Source organism: Larus michahellis, chromosome 1 (genome assembly GCF_964199755.1).
Source record: "Larus michahellis chromosome 1, bLarMic1.1, whole genome shotgun sequence".
Classification (NCBI taxonomy): Eukaryota; Metazoa; Chordata; class Aves; order Charadriiformes; family Laridae; genus Larus; species Larus michahellis.
In genome coordinates, this window is record NC_133896.1 from 192,073,002 (window position 1) to 192,088,107 (window position 15,106).

General features: G+C 49.1%; 1 protein-coding gene across 1 annotated transcript; it reads left to right on the forward strand.

Moving 5' to 3' along the window:
• The first annotated feature begins 1,473 nt into the window (after window positions 1–1,473).
• On the forward strand, window positions 1,474–9,495 carry ARL11 (ARF like GTPase 11). The gene has a single exon (XM_074566201.1). It carries the CDS (start codon window positions 1,814–1,816, stop codon window positions 2,417–2,419), a length of 606 nt encoding a protein of 201 aa, XP_074422302.1. The 5' UTR covers window positions 1,474–1,813; the 3' UTR covers window positions 2,420–9,495.
• The last annotated feature ends 5,611 nt before the right edge of the window (window positions 9,496–15,106 follow it).

A 15,106-nucleotide genomic window follows, 5' to 3' on the forward strand; every position in this document is an offset into this window, starting at 1 on the left:
TTATTTTTGAAAATAAAGAACTCAGACAAATGGGTAACCCTCGGGTAGCAGCATGCACTGCAGAGTGTGCAAACGGTTGCCTGAAGGATCAGGATCCGCTGCACATTGTACTTCTCTTCTTTTATTCCCATCTAGAGAGCTTCCTGCCCTTTTTCCATTTACAGACTGGTTTCAGATGCATGGTGGTGCATTTATACTGTTAGATTAACTCTGCAACAGCTGCTGTAAATAAGCAGTAGCTTTTGGGTTAACCTAAAGCCTGACCATTGCAACACGTTTTACATATCCACAAGCTGCACAAAGCCTGTGGAGGCTCTTGGTGCCAACCAGCTCTGTGGGTTAACTACAGGAGAGACATGTATCACAGAAGTATCTTACAAAACATGGTCTGTAGGACCCTTTGCAATCCCCTGCAGTCTATCTGGGCTGGAATCCTTGTTTTGTTCTGTTTCTCATTCATCTTGCTTTCCTCAAAAGATGGAAAACTGCCACATCTTGCCCCCAGGGTAAGAAATATGCCTCTGTTTGGCCACCAGTGACCTGGTCGCTGACCAGACAGTCCCTTCCACATGCCGAATTTCATCCCAGCAAGGGTGGCTTGCGACATGGAGGCATCATGCGGAGATCATCGCTGGGGAAACTGCATCCTGAGACACGTGGAAGCCCCCACCCCCCGCAGGGAAGCACAGATGAATCACATTTCCTTCTTCATCCTCAAGTAACTGTGGCTGGAGAGCAGCTCTGCGTTAGTGCCGTGATGTGAGATTTACAGCCGCTTTCAGTTCTGCCTCTGAGCAGCCTTTTAGGAGAAAAACCCATCCAATAAAGAAGGTAAACACTGCCTTTGCTGGGCCTCTGCCTGGCTGCCATCAGCCGCTCTTACACAAGCGACTCTCGGAGCTGTTTCAGCAGCACATTTTTGCCTCTGGCGTTTAAAGTTCAAGCAGTGCTGTCTCGTTAAACATTTTCCCCTTCTTTTAAGGGATTTTTTTTACCCCCTCAGCCACAGAGGACTGACTTTGCTTCACTTACAAAAGTTAAAATGTAGTAAATGCCTTGATGTAAAGAATTTTATAGATTTTCACCCCAGCAAAGGCATTTTGACTGGTCATATATCAACGAGACATAAAAAAACATGCTTGTGTGCATTTTTTTTTAAATTGCTGTCGTTACCGTCTGTGCAACAGGTAGTAAAAGCTCATGCTACGGAGATTGGTTTTGTACTTTCTACCGTAAGGCTGGCAGAAAAATTGTCAGTCGTCTTGTTGCTCATGTTTAAATCCACACCCTTGAGCTGTGATTCAGCAAATTCCCAGAGTAACTCTGGTCCGAAAGCCGGGTTCCTCCTTGTCCTATCCTGCCAGGGGGTGGATTTCCCCTAGAGAAGCCAATGAACAAAAGCTCGTTTATTTCTGTACGCGAGGAGGAGAAGGAGGAGGAAGAGGAGGAGGAAACTTGCTCCACCATCTCCCCACCTCTTCCTGCAAAAAGTTGGCTCTCTTTTGCACTGATCACTTCAGGTCGTGAATGGAAATGGAAGTTAGCGGCAGCGGAGCTGGGATATAGAAATTGTTGTTTCCAGCGGCGCTCCCTGGCTCTGCTCCACACCTCATAAATAATAGCTCTTACCTCATTTTAGCTACGAAGAGAAGCAAAAGCAAGCTGCCTGTGTCTTTCTTCAGCAAACCTAAGGTGCCCTCTCGGAGAGGCAGAACTGAGCACTCTGTTATTAACTGACATTATTGAGGAAATACGCTTGCTTTCTTTTTTTTTGGCTGCGATTTTTTTTTGCCGCGTTTGTGACAGCATCTTGATGGGGAAGCTGATCTCCAAAGGCTGGCGCAAAAGAGATGCTCGAGTTGTCATGCTGGGGCTTGACTTCGCCGGCAAATCCACCCTTCTCTACAAACTGAAGAGTGGGCGGGCTGTGGAGACCTGCCCGACGGTGGGCTTCAACGTGGAGTCTCTGCAAACGCCTTGTGGCTTATCCTTCACCCTCTGGGACGTTGGTGGACAAGGTAGCCTGCGGGCAAGCTGGCCTGACTACCTGGAGGACACTAGTACCCTCGTCTTTGTGCTCGACAGCACAGACACGGCCCGGCTGCCTGAAGCAGCAGCGGAGCTGGAGGAAGCGCTGAGCCACCCCAGCATGGCTGGCGTCCCCGTCCTCCTCCTGGCCAACAAGCAGGAGGTGCCAGGAGCACTGGCTCCCGCCGAGCTGGGGGAGATGCTGCAGCGGGGGCGGCTGGTAGAGCGACGCTGGGTGCTCCGGGGTTGCAGTGCCCACACGGGACAGGGCCTGCAGGAAGTCCTGGCCATCCTGGGAGAGCTGCTGCGGGGTCTGGAGCAGAGTTCTCCAGCCCAAGAGCAGCCCCTTGCAGGGCCAACGGGGAGGAGGCAAGCTCCGGGGCAAACCTGAACCTTGAGCAGACCCTTCCCACCCATTGCAGCCCGCAGGTTTGCTGCGGAGGATCCCAGCCTCCAGGTGTCCCCTAAAATGAGCAGCTGGCACAAGCAACACCGAAAAACAGCCAGCCGCTCACCACCGAAATCCACCAGGAAGACCTTTGAGCAAAACTCCCACCGTGGAGCATTTTTGGCTCCATCTCTTGGACTCTTATCACTGGCTGCAGCTTTTCCCGCAGTCGCCAGGCTCTGCTCATCCATTTTGTGTGTCCAGTGCTTCCGCAGGGATGCTTTTTGCCAGAGCAGTATAAATCACACCAGAGATGCACACAAGGGACAGAGGGGGTTATTTTCTTTCCATGGCTCCCAGCCCCAATGCATCTATCCTGATGGGGTGATCCCCACAGGCGGGTGTTTGAACGTGCCCCATGCCGCTTCTCGCTCAGCTCGAATCATCATTGTTCATCATCTGGAAAAGCAGCAGCTGCTAAAAGGGAAGGGCTGAACTGGAGCAGTGTAAGTGCAGGACTTCGAACAACCGACAGCTAATTGGTTTTAATGAGGCATCTACGGGTATAATCTTCAAACCATCGATGTGACTCAGAATTGGATGGCGTAATGTGGTTCAAGGATGTGTATATATTTATTTCTGCATTTCTTGTTTTGGGTCTTTCTTTTACGTTTGTTATTTTTATCAAATACTGATTTCATGAAAATGGTACCTCACTTTCCTTGGATTATATTTGGATATAAAGAAACGAAATCTGACTTCTAGATGCTTGGAAACATGCCTGCATGGCCAGTCAACCTTTAAATATCCTCATGGTGGCCTGAACAACCAAGACAAAGTCCCGTCTCTCAGACTTTTTGAAACTGGATGAGACTACTCTATGGACATTGGTAACCATGGGCACCTCTGGGCACAGGCAGGTTGGTAACCAAAGGGGTTTCCACACCCAACTGTGTCGGGGGCACTTGAAATGCCCCTGGTGGATCATGACAGGGCTGGGTCCCTTCTTGCAGTGATGGTCTTTGTCTGATCCTGCTGAACCTACCATTGGAAAAACCTGTAAAATGTGTGCCTGAGAGCTACCTGTACTCAAAACTCTGTTATTCAGGGTTAAAATTAAGAAATTTCCTAGCAATCCCTACTTTATTATGAAATGAATGGAAGTGGTGGGGGCAGAGGAGAGAAAGGACACAAAATTTTCAGGCAGCAGCAGTCAGCCGTTTTCGAGGCAGAACTTATTCCACCTAGAAACACCAAAGAGAAATACATGGTGAAATCCTCTTCTGTTCATACCAGAGCACTTCACAGTTGTTAAAGAATTAATCATCCAGCTGTTATTGGTACTGTTATTAGCCTCATTTCATTGAAGGCAGCAGCTGGAATATGAGGTTTGAACAGTCATGAAGAAACAGAATATGACATTTATAGGAAGGTCTCAATAAAAGAAATCCTTCCCAGTGGAAAAAGCCAGACTTTTTAGCAGCATTAATATATAAGAACTGTGATATGCTATGAAATAGTACTCCAGTGCTGAGCTGGCCTCAGTGGTCATGGTTATGGGTATATTTAAACAGCATTGAATGGTATAATGAATTATACGACAAAGCTGTGTGCATGGTAAGGAGGACAAAATCACATCTCTAAATCTTTGCATTTAACATAAGCCGGTTGATCTGCCTTTGGCTGGTTGTAGGTGATCATCGTTTGCTCCTAACACACAAGTCCCCAGTGGACGTGTTGGGTATTTGACTGTCAGAGGGGGACGGAGCAGTTCTTGTGAGACAGCACACGTGCTAGTATCTAGATAGAGATGAATGAACTCAGGTCATCTATGCAACCTGGTCACCAGTACATGAAAAAGCCATGTCTTCTCTGGCACCCATCCAACGCAAAAGGCTCTGTGTGGTACTGCCCTGCCAAAAACCTTCTCTTTATTGAGTTTGCTGCTGTTTCGGTCTTGTATCTCATGTGGTACAAAGCCGAGTATTGTACATCAGGGTGGGGGATCACCAATACTTTAAACCCAACACAGACTGAAGGGTTGTCGTGATGGTGTTTCAGTCCTACTTGGCTCTTGATGTATGCATTTGACTCTACAGGATTGTCTGCTGGTGGTGAAAAAGGGCACTGAAAACTTTCCATTTCCCCATGAGTGTTTTTTAAGCCCTTTAAAGAGAAAAAAATAGGCTCCTCTGGCAGCAAATAGAGGTAACCACCAGCCTTTGGTAAATATGACTTATTAAAAATGAAAATAGCGGGATAGGTGGTGGGGAAGAAGAGGTTGCTCTTGGCAGTGGGAACCCTGAATGCCTGAAACTGAGGAAGCAACCTCCCGGTTACTGAAAGTGTTCTCACTTCCCTTGAAGCAGTAATTTGGAAAAATACCCCATCTCATGGGGCATCATGTGATTTAACATCCTTGTTTTCCGGAATAAGGCTTTTCTAAACGCTTGGTCACATTACTCGGCTCATTTATGCTATTGTTAGAGACTGTCAAAATGATGCTGTGTCATAATGTTTGAAACAGCAACATGGAGTTTACTTCTAATTATTTTCTCTTTTCTCCAGCGCTGGAAAACGTGTTAAAACAAGCCAATCTAACGAGCCCTGCTCTGCTCTCATCAAATGCTTGCAGGACGCTCACCCAACGGCACTTAAAATGCTTCAGTGTCAAAACTCCCGCCCAGTTCAAAGGGAGCAGTGTGGAGGGTTGCAGGAAGAAGCCAGGGAGAAGCGTGGGGGTTTGCAGGAAGAAGCCAGCTCTAGGGAAGGAAGTTTGTTGCCTCTTTTTCTCAGTAATTCTGCTGCTGCCGAGAGCTGCTGCCTCATGGAGCTGTATTAATCCTTTAAACGTCTGCACTTACGGACTCCAGCCAGGAGGGCACCCTCGAACTTAGAGTTTCCATCTTCCTGTGTGTGTGATAGGTGTCACAACCTCTGCGCTGATTTCTAAAATAACACAGCTTCTCTCTTAGTAGCAGACAAAAGAAAAGTCCTTGGGACGTTTTCTTGTTTCAGGTTCCTCACAAATTTGAAATATCCTTTGGGTTATTGGCCCCAGAGCCCACTCTGGTTGCTCGAGATTCCTTTTTAGCAGTTTTTCTGGATGCTAAGTCCATCCACTTGCTATCCCTGGTGTTGGCTGTCTCAATGCCAAAAGGAGGTGTTTGGAACAGCAGGTTGTTTCCCTTTTATTTCCTTTTAGTTTTTTTCAGCAACAAGTATTTATTTGGCTCTCTTTATAAAGGAAAAGCATTGCTTGGAAATAGTTTCACTGCTGTTTTTTTGACCCCACCACCCTTGCGGTAACTTGCATCCTGCCTCCAGACTCTGCTAGTAGTTTCCTACGGTTTCGTCGTCTCTCTCTTTGGCTGACCTGGTCAGTATTTAGTTGTTAATGTGGTCTGCTTTTCTGTGATCTTGAATCTGGTGGTTATGAGCTAAAAGTATTGCCAAAAGTGGCCAACTCATAGGATAGTAAGGTTTGGAAGGGACATCTGGTACGATACCCTGCTTAAATCAGGTTGCTCAAGGCCTGGTGCAGCAGTTTTGAATGTCTCCAAGGACGGAGATTCAACAACCCAATGCCTTTAGAGGCACTCTGGTATGTATTAACCTTACAGTAATGTAACCGGAATTCATAATCGTGCATTAATCTTCCCTGTCACTCCGCTGAGAAGAGCCATACTGGTAAGTATCTGCCCTTGCTTGGGCTGTCAGAGCGTGCTCCTTGCCCAGGGCCATCAGCTCCTCCACCCCTGAGACCTCCCATCCCTTCTCAGCTTTGCGGAGATCACTGCAGCAGGAGCTGCCTCCGGGTCCTGCTGCCTCTTTTGCGGCCATCGAGACACTTTGGTCATCTTGCACACTATTTATGAAAGGGCACAGCTAATTACTCACTGTCTTACTAACCTCTATGCAGGGCTGGTTTTTAAAGCAGCTTCAACAACCCCTTTTTTTTTTTTTTTTTAAATTTCTGACAAGGAGTTTTCCATCCGCCCCCAGAGAGAAGGAAAGCAAAGAGCTGGAAAAAACCCAACCGATGCTAAAAACCAGTAACAGGAAGGACGAGTCACCTTTTCCCTGGTCTCTTCACAACTTCCATATTTCAGCCATTCCATGACACAAAACGCTTTCTACTTGCACGTTGGCTCACTTCTGCTCTTGGCAGTGTTTCTTTGTTTTCGGATGGACCTACATGGCATTTGCTGAGCAGTTACCGATGGGGCTTCTCTGATGGTCTTGCTGAAGGGCTTTAGATCAGAGGGGAACCAGGCGATCCCAGGGCTGCAGGGTGAGGACATGAACGGTTGCCAAGGAACTATTTAAAGAGGGAACAGGCAGCCACGGGACACGCGAGAGGGAGCTGTGACCGGCTGTAACCCCGGGAGAAGAGTGTTAGGGCAGCAGCCAGAGACCTGGGAAAGGCCTGGGGGCAAAAAAGGTCAATAAGAATTTTTTAAAAAGCTGAGAAGAGCTACAACATAAAGAAGACTGTAAAAAAAAGCCCTTTTCTTAGGAGACAGGCTGTATAATGCAATGGAATGTCTTAATTATCACTTTAATACACCTAACGGCTGTAAATTAATTTCCTCCTCTTAAAGAAACCCTGAAATACCACCTGTAAAAATTCACCACATGTAACTCACCAAGAAAAAACAAGGAGTAAAACCACAGGTGATGCCACCTCTTAAAAAAAAATTAATATCCTCGCCAAATGGTACTAAAAAACAGTCATGCAATTATGACTAAGACAAATGACAAACTACAGTTTAAGACATTATAGCCTTCAAAGGGTTAATTAACTGGCCTTCATCTAAACTTTCCGATACTTGATTTTTAAATGATGCATTTGCTTGAGTCTCAGCCCTGAGCTTGCCGTCCGGACATCACTAAAAACGCCAGGTGAAGGCTGGCGTTTGGGTTAGGACCTCAGTGACGCATCCATGGCTGGGAGCTTGTCATTCCCTCACCTCACACTTCACACAATGAGATTTGTATAAAGTTCCTGCAAAAAGAAAAAAGGAAAAAAAAAAGATAAATTATCCAACTGCTGTGAAAGGCGATGCCAACCCGGACCCCACAAGCGCATCCCCCTCTGCCTGTGCCCTTGCCTGACTCTGTGGTCAGACCAGAAGCACGAACCTCGGCTCCGACCCAATCCAAGGTCTGTCACCTCCAAAGCTCCAATGCTTTAAATCAGTCCGGCACCATCGCCTTGTCTGCTAATTGCTGTGAGAAACAATCTCCCTGGAGCTCCCAGAGCTGATGAACCATTCTTAAATTCTCCCTTAGGCCTCAGATTTTTATTTTTTTAATTTTTTTGGCCTGTGCTGGCTAACCACATTTGGATGTGGTAACGAGGGTTTTTCCAACAAGCCACAACCACTCGCACAAAGAAAACCGGCCTGGCGATGGGCGGCTCTGCGGTAACGACCCACTTGGCCTTGGACATAGGTCCAATGTTTGCTTTTTAATCAAACTGTGGTGGGCTTACGAAGCCACTGGTTTTTGCAGTGAGAGGACAAACCCCCACGGGCCCACGTGAAGTTTGATAACGGAGGGAAAAGACTTTGGAAAGATCAAACTGGAGGTTTCCTTGGGAAGAAAAATACCAGCTGAGAGCAGAGATGGAGCCCTCATTTCCCGGGGGTGTATGGTCAGTCGAGGGTCTGTTCTGCTCATAAGGACAAGCACTTTACACCTCATTATTTTCTGGCTTTTGACAGCAATTAACACTAGGCCTTTTTCTTTGATAATATCGTAAATGAAGACCAATGATAAAAGTCCATGCTCCGAGACATGAGGTTTGGGTCAGTACGGGGCTGGAGCAGGAGTCCAGCACCGCACAGAGCTGTGTCCACACAGCGTGCCTCAGGGTTGAGCTTTCGCAAGGATGGAGAAGCAGCTTCCCCCTGTACCTGGGGGAAAGTCAATGCGGAGGCAAAATATGACAGACCATTCCCGAGGATGCCCCATTTCTGCAAGACAGGATGGGCCCGTCAGCAGCAAAGCAAAGGACGCTCAGCAAGGAAGAGCACGTTTGGGGCTGCAATCATGGGGAAGTGGGTCCTGAGCCTCCGGAGCTGCCCCAGGAGGCACGGGGACAACGTCCACCGAGCCCCTGAGAAAAAGCAGGTCTTCAAAGACAGTGCATGGGAACGACTGGGAGGGCTGGGGACATGTCCATGTGGAGGAGCCTGCAGGCAACCCCAGGTCTTCGGGCAACACGGGCACCATGGCCCAACAGGAAGGCGCTGGTTTGGCCCCTCAGTTTCGCCCTGGGCTTTCTCCCTTTCTCCTTTTATTCTCTCATATTTTCTCCCTGGGAAGAAGCACTTGTGACTGACTTCAACCAGATGCCGTTCGGTCTTCGATAAAGAGAACAGCCTCAATATTTTTGTGGTCCTTTTCTGCACCCTATCTTCATCCTACATAAAAAAGTCGCTCAGATTGCCATCTATCCTCCCAGCACCATATAAAAAGTTGCTCAGATTGCCATCTATCCTCCCAGCACCATCAGCAGGGGTAACAAATGACCTTGTTGTTCCCTCTGCTCGCCGAGCTGAAGGTCCCATTAGCTACCTCCACCACTGCATGGGAGCTCACACACCGCTGCTGGCAAGAAAGCGCTGATCCAGGGTCATGGTTTCAGCTGGGGTAGAGTTGACTTTCTCACTAGCAGCTGGTATAGCGCTGTGCTTTGGATTTGGGATGAAAACGGTGTTGGTAAACACTGATGGTTTTGGTTGTTGCTAAGCAGGCAAGGCCTTTTCTGCTGCTCATACTGTCCTGCCAGTGAGGAGGCTGGGAGTGCACAGAAAGTTGGGAGGAGACACAGGTGGGACAGCTGACCCCAGCTGACCAAAGGGATACCCCGTACCACATGATGTCATGGTCAGTATATAAAACCGGAGTAAGAAGAGGGAAGGGTAGGACATTCGGAGTTACGGCGTTTGTCTTCCCAAACCATGATGGAGCCCTGCTTTCCTGGAGATGGCTGAACACCTGCCTGCTGATGGGAAACAGTGAATAAATTCCTTGTTTTGCTTTGGTTGCGTGCGGGGCTTTTGCTCTACCTATTAAACTGTCTCAACCCACGAGTTATTTCTCTCTTTTACTCTTCCAGTTCTCTCCCCCTTCCCAGCTCGGGGGGCTGTGTGGTCCCACCTGGTGGCTGGGGTTAAACCACAACATGCAGGGAAATCACAGGACAGGTCCTTTCTGACATATGATGGGAGCCCTGGTGGGCGTTAAGTCTCTGGGAAAGATCAGGGCCTCGGCCAGAGGGAGAAGCCAAAAATGCCACAGACTGGCTTACGGCAGGCCGTGCCTTACTGCGTCCTTGGGGCTGGCCCCAGGTTGCCCTACTTGTGTCTGTCACTTTGATCTCGTCACCAGCAGGCAGCAGTCTGCTGCGATGCCGTCCCACAACTGCCCAGTTCACGACCACGAGTGCTGCAGCTACACAGGAGCATCTCACGGTCTCTGCCATCTTCCTCATGGGAGATGCACCCTAATTAAATGATTTCAGTCTCATTTTGGTGCCGGAGCTTAATGGCGCTTCTTGATGTTTTCTTGAAGTTGATGTGCCCCAGGAAAGAAAATAGGCGCAAGGAAAGAGCTCTTGAGAACATATTTGCTGTGAATTTCGAGATGCCGTGTTATACCCATGATGCTAGTACAAGTGCAGCACTAAAAGCCATGTCAACCTTTTGAAAAGGAAAAAAGATAAAGTGGCAATGTAAACAATACATCTGTAAAAAGAAAGAAAAACAAAACAAACCCCCAAACCCTAAAAACCAGGGACAGTGGAGGAAGTTTCATCTGCAAAACAAAATCTACGCCCAAACCAGGCTGCCTCATTAAAGTCATCAACTAGGGAGTCAAGACAATTAAGAAGCTGGGGTCAGACTGTTTGTTTGTGTTGTGTCCTACCCGGATTTTGGTTTATTTATACCTAGTTTGGACCACAGCATTGCGTATTCCCAGCGCTGCGCATCTCTGTACTCAGGGACTGAACCCGGCACATCCATTCCCAGGGAATAAGCCGCAGCCGATACTGCAGTACTTGCCCCGCGCTGGAGCTTCAGGAGTAAGATCTCCCCAGAAACAGAAACGGTCAGTGCTCCGTGAAAGTTTCGTTTTAATTTTTAAAGGTTTAGAAGTGGTGAAATAAAAATAACTTTTAAAAGCTCCAGTCATTTTTGTGGGACACTTTGTCAGTCCAGGTTTGGTGATGTGTGGGCGACGTTCACCTGAGTCAGCTGCAGGAACGGTCGGTGGGAATCTTGCCGTGCCTTCCACGCTGGTTTAGCAGTTGGTGCATTACAGACACAGCAGGCTTTGTGTAAGGAGGACACCTTCTTTTTTCCAAATAAGCTGGAAGCAAAAGAATGTGCTTTTCCCTTGGCGTCCTCTCCAAGCTCCTTGGTGGAAGCATCCTGCCTGACACCCGCTATCAGCTGGGTGAATGCCCTCAACAAGCAAGAGGCACTGGGAACAAGGTGCTCTCAAGCCGAGGGACCCATCTGGGGAGCAAATTTCCAGAAAACCTTACGGATGCCGAGATTCCCACACTGCAGGAATTGCTGCAGAAGCGTGCAGTGGTCTGTCCGCAGCCATAGCTGAAATACCATGCCCAACAGCCGCTGCTGCTCAGGCTGAAATGCATTTAATTCACCATGGAGCTAACGGAGATCTTATGAAGCCCAGCAGAAGACGTCAGATTAAAGGAATAAAAAAAGGAAGTGGGCAGCACAGGGGTGCCCTGACTGCTGGTCCCACCACAGGCAGCATGGAGGGGTGCGGAGTGGCTGCTGCAGCCGTCAACAAACCTGTCCTGCCCTAACATGGGCTGGTGGGCACAGACCCCCTCCTGCTACCTTGCCATGCCACTGCCCGCACTGACATGACACCTGGGTGTGACTTTTGGGAGCCTGCATGAGAGGAGCAGCACAGTGAATCTCCTTTTGCAAGAGAGATGTGAAATCACAGAATCACAGAATCTTCATGGTTGGAAAGGACCCTTAAGATCATCGAGTCCAACCAAACAACCTACAGTCTCTGCCACTAGAGCATGCCCTGAAGGGCCACATCTAGACGTTTCTTAAACACCTCTAGGGATGGTGACTCAACCACCGCCCTGGGCAGGCTGTTCCAGTGCCTGACCACTCTTTCAGTAAAGCAATTCTTCCTGATATCTAATCTAAACCTCCCCTGCCGCAGCTTCAGACCATTTCCTCTGGTCCTGTCATTATTCACCTGGGAGAAGAGGCCAACACCCACCTCTCTCCAACCCCCTTTCAGGTAGTTGTAGAGGGCAATGAGGTCTCCCCTCAGCCTCCTCTTCTCCAAGCTAAACATGCCCAGCTCCCTCAGCCTCTCCTCATATGACCTGGTCTCCAGACCCCTCACCAGCCTGGTAGCTCTCCTCTGGACACGCGCCAGCACCTCAATGTCCCTCTTGTACAGAGGGGCCCAGAACTGAACACAGGACTCGAGGTGAGGCCTCCCCAGTGCTGAGTACAGAGGCACCATCACTTCCAAGCTCCCGCTGGCCACGCTATTCCTGATACAAGCCAGAATGCTGTTGGTCTTCTTGGCCACCTGGGCACACTGCTGGCTCATGTTAAGCTGGCTGGCCACCAGCACCCCCAGGTCCTTTTCTGCCAGGCAGCTTTCCAGCCACTGTTCCCCAAGCCTGTAGCGTTGCTTGGGGTTGTTGGGACTGAAATGCAGGACCCGGCCCTTGGCCTTATTAAACCTCACACAGTTGGCCTTGGCCCATCGATCCAGCCTGTCCAGGTCCCTCTGTAGAGCCTTCCTACCCTCAAGCAGATCAACACTCCCACCTAGTTTGGTGTCATCTGCAAATTTACTGAGGGTGCACTCAATCCCCTCATCCAGATCATCGATAAAGATAAACAAAACTGGCCCCAAAACTGAGCCCTGAGGGACACCACTGGTGACGGGCCGCCAAGAGGATTTCACCTGACTAATCACAACTCTCTGGGCACGGCCATCCAGCCAGTTTTTAACCCAGCGAAGAGTACACTTGTCTATGCCATGATTTGCCAGCTTCTCCAGGAGAATGCTGTGGGGGACGGTGTCAAAGGCCTTACCAAAGTCCTGATAGACAACGTCCACAGCCTTCCCTTCATCCAGAAGGCGGGTCACATGTTCATAGAAAGAGATCAGGTTGGTTAAGCAGGACCTCCCCTTCCTAAACCCATGCTGGCTGGCCCTGATCCCTTGGCTACCCTGCACTTGCCGTGAGAGCTCACTCAAGATGATCCTCTCCATGATCTTTCCTGGTACCGAGGTCAGGCTGACAGGCCTGTAGTTCCCTGGATCCTCCTTCCAACCCTTCTTGTAGATGGGCATTACATTAGCCACCCTCCGGTCATCTGGCACCTGCCCTGTTGACCAGGATTGTTGACAAATGATGGAGAGAGGCTTGGTGAGCTCTCCTGCCAGCTCCCTGAGTACTCTTGGGTGAATCCCATCAAGCCCCATAGACTTATGTGTGTCTAGGTGCAGAAGCAGATCATTGACTACTTCCTCCTGGATTATGGGTGGGTTGTTCTGCTCTCCAGCCTTATCTTCCAGTTCAGGAGGCTGAGCACCCTGGCGATAGCTGGTCTGACTATTGAAGACGGAGGCAAAGGCGGCAGTAAGTATCTCAGCCTTCTCCTCGTCATTGGTTGCAACTTTCTGCCCAGCATCCGGTAAGGGATGGAGATTCTCCCTGGCTTTCTTTTTGTTGATGTATTTATAAAAGCTTTTTTTGTTGTCCTTAATGCTAGTGGCCAAGTTGAGCTCCAGCTGGGCTTTCGCCTTCCTAATTTTCTCTCTGTATAACCTAACGAGCCAAATGCAGGAGCTAAAAAAAAAAGGGGACCTGTCCATCCAATGTGCCCTGCACATTTGGAGGGGTCGAGCCTCCAGCTAGCCACCCTGCAAGCATCTGAAGAGGCTGAGTGCCCACACTGCTCCATGACAGGCCAGATGTGTCTGTCCCACATCCTCCCACTTCCTACAAGTCTGCTCTCCATCGAGGGCTGGGGATGAGGGACCGGGATTTTGCCCCCCAAGGTGGCCAGGGGGTAGCGTGGATCAGGGGCTTGGCTCTGTTGAAAAGGTTTTCAACCTGCAGAGTGATGTTCCCCCGAGCACTTCAAGCCATTTTAGCAAGTTTGGGCATTGCTTTGTGGGCACAGGAATACCAAAGGCATGACTATAATACATGTGACAGATCAATGATAAAGTGGGGAGAGATCCATCTCAACTAAACTATTTTCCCGTACTGCAACCAGGCTACAACTGCCCGTTCTCTGCCCAGCTCACACAGTTGGGCGGCAGACTGGAGGAGTCACTGGCCTCATCACCCATCGCCCTGGTGAAACGTTGCTTCTGGCACCCACCGGGCAAGAGGAGAGGCCAAGGAGGCTTGGCCATGCCCACGTCTGCTGGTCACTCCCCGGCTTCCTCCCATGGCACTTCCCGACTTGTCCTTAAACAGGGTGGAAGGTAAAGTTTGTATTTCTCTGGTGATTCTCCGGTGATTGACTGAGGCCAATGGCATGAGGTTCAACAAGGCCAAGTACTGGGTCCTGCACTTGGGTCACAACAACCCCATGCAGCGCTACAGGATTGGGGAAGAGTGGCTGGAAAGCTGCCCAGCGGAAGAGGACCTGGGGGTGCTGGTTGACTGCTGACTGAATATGAGCCAGCAGTGTGCCCAGGTGGCCCAGAAGGCCAACAGCATCCCGGCATGTATCAGGAATAGTGTGGCCAGCAGGACCAGGGAAGTGATCGTGCCTCTGTACTCGGCACTGGTGAGGCCCCACCTCGAGCGCTGTGTCCAGTTTTGGGCCCCTCACTACAGGAAAGACATTGAGGTGCTGGAGCAGCTCCACAGAAGGGCAACGAAGCTGGTGAGGGGTCTGGAGAACAAGCCTTATGAGGAGCAGCTGAGGGAACTGGGGCTGTTTAGCTTGGAGAAAAGGAGGCTGAGGGGAGACCTCACTGCCCTCTACAACTACCTGAAAGGAGACTGTAGTGAGGTGGGGGTCAGTCTCTTCTCCCAAACAACAGGTGATAAGACAAGAGGAAATGGCCTCAAGTTGAGCCAGGGAAAGTTTGGATTGGATATAAAGAAAAATTTTTTTCACTGAAAGGGTTGCCTAGCACTGGAAGAGGCTGCCCAAGGAAGTGGTTGAGTCACCATCCCTGGGGGTATTTAGAAGACGGGCAGACGTGGTGCTGAGGGACGTGGTTTAGTGGTAACTTGGCAGTGCTAGGTTAATGCTTAGACTTGATGATCTTAAAGGTCTTTTCCAACCTAAATGATTCTATGATTCTATGACTTTAATGCTTTAATGCAGCATTTCTCTTTGAGTAGGTGATTGAGTTTGGGGTAAGAGCAAAAAACTGATGGGCTCAAGGCTCTGAGGAATGAATACCTGTAGCAGTATTCCTGCAACTGGAAGCACAAGAAGCAGTCCCTGGGTTACATCAAGAAGAATCATGGAGTTTTTTAAACTTCTATTTCTAAACCTGTAGCTTTCACATTTTCAAATTTTCTCTCCCATCTTTAAGGGCCAAATGTTTCTTCTATTAAATTTAGGCTAATTTGCAACTGCTTAGGCCAGTAAAACCCCTGGAGTATTTCAAGAGCTCAGATGT